Source organism: Tarenaya hassleriana, unplaced genomic scaffold, assembly GCF_000463585.1.
Source record: "Tarenaya hassleriana unplaced genomic scaffold, ASM46358v1 Cleome2, whole genome shotgun sequence".
NCBI lineage: Eukaryota > Viridiplantae > Streptophyta > Magnoliopsida > Brassicales > Cleomaceae > Tarenaya > Tarenaya hassleriana.
In genome coordinates this window covers 9,267,277-9,270,118 of record NW_010965372.1, presented here as the reverse complement: position 1 = coordinate 9,270,118, position 2,842 = coordinate 9,267,277, and the positions used below count along the sequence as shown (strand labels likewise).

Here is a 2,842-nt window from a genome sequence, read left to right as displayed (position 1 = left end):
CAAAGGTTTATTAGAGTAACAATTTGTATATTCAAGGTTTTATTCAGTATCAAATTACAAGTTTGAGAATTAAATGATAACTTTTCAAATTGAATGTTTATTTGTATATATTTTTAAGGGTTTTTAGAGATTTTATCCTATTTTATATATAGGCACAAAGAAAGGAAGAAAAAATGTAAAATATATTTTTGGTTCAGTCATCCAATTCTAAAGTATATTTTCTCAGATTGTGGTTATGGATGTACACGTCGAATTTCGATTTTTAAAATATTTTTTAATTGAGTTTTTATCCTAAATAATTTGATTTCGATTTGTTTTATTTTATTATTCTATCGGATTTAGATGTTGTTAAAAATATATTTGTTTTTATAACAAAATCGTTTTTTTCATTTTTTTACTATTTGGTTCAATTCAAAGTAATTTAATTTTGAAAAAAATATAGATCTAATTATTTTTAGGTAATGAGACTTTTGTTTTTTATATTTGATTTGATTTGATTTGTCTTTATTTTATATATATCGAAACCAATATGTCAATCATAATTTTCAATAATTTTGAAATCTCTAATTATTATACTGGTTTCAAAATTGATTAATTTGCTTTCAAATCAGAAAAAGTATATTACATCCTAAAATCCAAAAAAAATCGGCCAAAGAATACCAAATTAGAACCTTATACTTATTTTTTCCCAATATAAAAAAAAATTGGTAAATAATTTTCTGGTGATATATTTTACCAATTTGTGATATAAAAGCGGGAAGGGTATCAAATCGATGGTTCATGCAATGCAACCATTTATTTATTGCCTGCTGCCGCTGCTTGTCTTGTCGGTCCACCTCGAAATTCTCAATGCTTAATTATTATAATTGATTTAAATTATTTATGTCCTGATTCACAAAGAATATTATATTAGTCGTTATAATAATTTCACAAACAATATCTTGTAACAAAAAAAATACAATGAATTCATAAATTAAGCACTTCCGCTGTTACTCTTCAACTAGTTTGTCAGACAAGAAATTAATTTTAGATGTACGTATATGTATTATGTATACTATATATACACACACACTAGTATTATGTATATTTGATGAGGGTTTTGTGCAATAAAAGAATAAATAATTAGACGACAGCGTTTCATGTGAGTGAGCACTCAATTTCATGAAACGTGGGAACTGCGGTAGATCTTGCATGGAAGTAATCATCGCCGTCGGATCCTCCACGTACATCTCATTTACTTGTAATATATATATATAATTCGATTTGATTTTATATAGCTAAACCTAAATATCAATTATTAATTAATTAATTTATACGATTCAAAAACTCCAAATTTTAATCTTATAGAAGAAATTTTTAAAGATTTCTTAATGTCTTTTTTTTTATATAATTTTTCTATCGTTTAGGTTCGAACTAGCTATTGTAAATATTTTTTATATGAAATACGTTCCCATGGGGGATTGGATTGCGAAATCAAAAGGAAAATTTACTAAAGAGTACATGCACATAAATTACACCTTACAAAAACTATATAAAGTGAGGTCTTTGTTACTTCTCATAACCTCTACCAAAATTCGACAAAACGAAACATATATATATATACATGCATACATTATCTCTATGTGTGTGTAATATATATGATTATTGGAGGAGTGGGTCCGTTTGCCTTTCTCCAAATCGACAAAACGAAATTATTTTGCTTGGATTTGTAGGTTCGGTCGCGATTTCATTCAGACAATGTTTATATATATGTATATATGTATATATGCATTATTTTGTGTGATTAAATATTTTAAAAAATGGAAACTGTGTTTGTTAATTTCTTAATGGTTCTGTTTCGATTCTTCGTGAGTGGTGGCTTCGTTCAGACACCAAACCCATCACTTTCCGCTTCTCTGTCTCTCTCCGTCCCTTTTATTAGCTTCTCCACACTGTTCTTCTTCTCCATCATCCCCTGACCCAAAAAAGAAAATCTGGGTTTTGATCGTTAGGGTTTGAATCCAACATAGCCTCCACAGGAAGAGAATGCCGTCGAGAAATGGCTGCTTCTCTTCTCATTCGTCTTCTTCCTTGTCTTCCTCTTCGTCTTCTTCCCAGCTAAGCACTCCGAGGTCAGTAGCTTTTTAATGGCCCTAATCTAATGCTAATGACGATTGTAATCAATCAGGCTTTAATCTTGTCGATTAATTCTGGGTTTTTTGTTTCTGCAGAGGATTTCATAATGGGGTTCTCCAGAGTTTGGTGTCTCCGAGATTGTCCACTCAAACAAAATCTGTATGCTCACTGTTCATCTAATAATGGATCCATACACACATATATACACATATTATATATGCATACATATGAACTCTTTCTGGTGTTTAAGTTGATTTTACATTAATACTCTCTTGTTTCATCACAGTTCGTGAAGAAATCACCTCTCTGGAATCCAGAGAAGGCGAATTGCCAAGATCGTCATTCAACAACTCCAAAGGTTATTTCTACAATCACAATCATGTTGTTTCCAGCATGCGTACACACACACGGACATATATATATATGTATATGTATATATGTATATATGAGTATATACATGTGTGAATTCATCTCCATTTGTGCTGTGAATTGTGTTGTTGTAGTCTACGGAAGAACTGAGGAATGAGATTGCAGAGCTTGAGACAGAGATATTGCATTTGGAACGGTATCTTCTATCACTCTACAGAACAACATTCGGAGACCATTTACCGGCGTTATTACCACAAGTTACCGAAGCAAATCCCAAGTGTCCAAAGACTCCACCTTTAACGGTCAAATTTCAGAGCACCCGAGCTTCTTCTGTCTCTGATACTTCTGTGTCGTGTAG

General features: G+C 31.0%; 1 protein-coding gene across 2 annotated transcripts in view; it reads left to right on the top strand.

The window, feature by feature from the left end:
* The first annotated feature begins 1,830 nt into the window (after positions 1–1,830).
* Positions 1,831–2,842, top strand: part of LOC104813214 — a 3,207-nt gene continuing 2,195 nt past the window's right edge. Inside the window, exons 1-4 of one of the 2 annotated variants that reach the window (XM_010540777.1) lie at positions 1,831–2,111; positions 2,211–2,274; positions 2,402–2,473; positions 2,619–2,834. In XM_010540777.1, coding sequence (XP_010539079.1) covers positions 2,026–2,111; positions 2,211–2,274; positions 2,402–2,473; positions 2,619–2,834 — 438 coding nt within the window. In that variant the 5' untranslated portion in view covers positions 1,831–2,025. The remainder of the gene's footprint in view (positions 2,112–2,210; positions 2,275–2,401; positions 2,474–2,618; positions 2,835–2,842) is intronic. The other variant, XM_010540778.2, reaches the window with a different exon arrangement.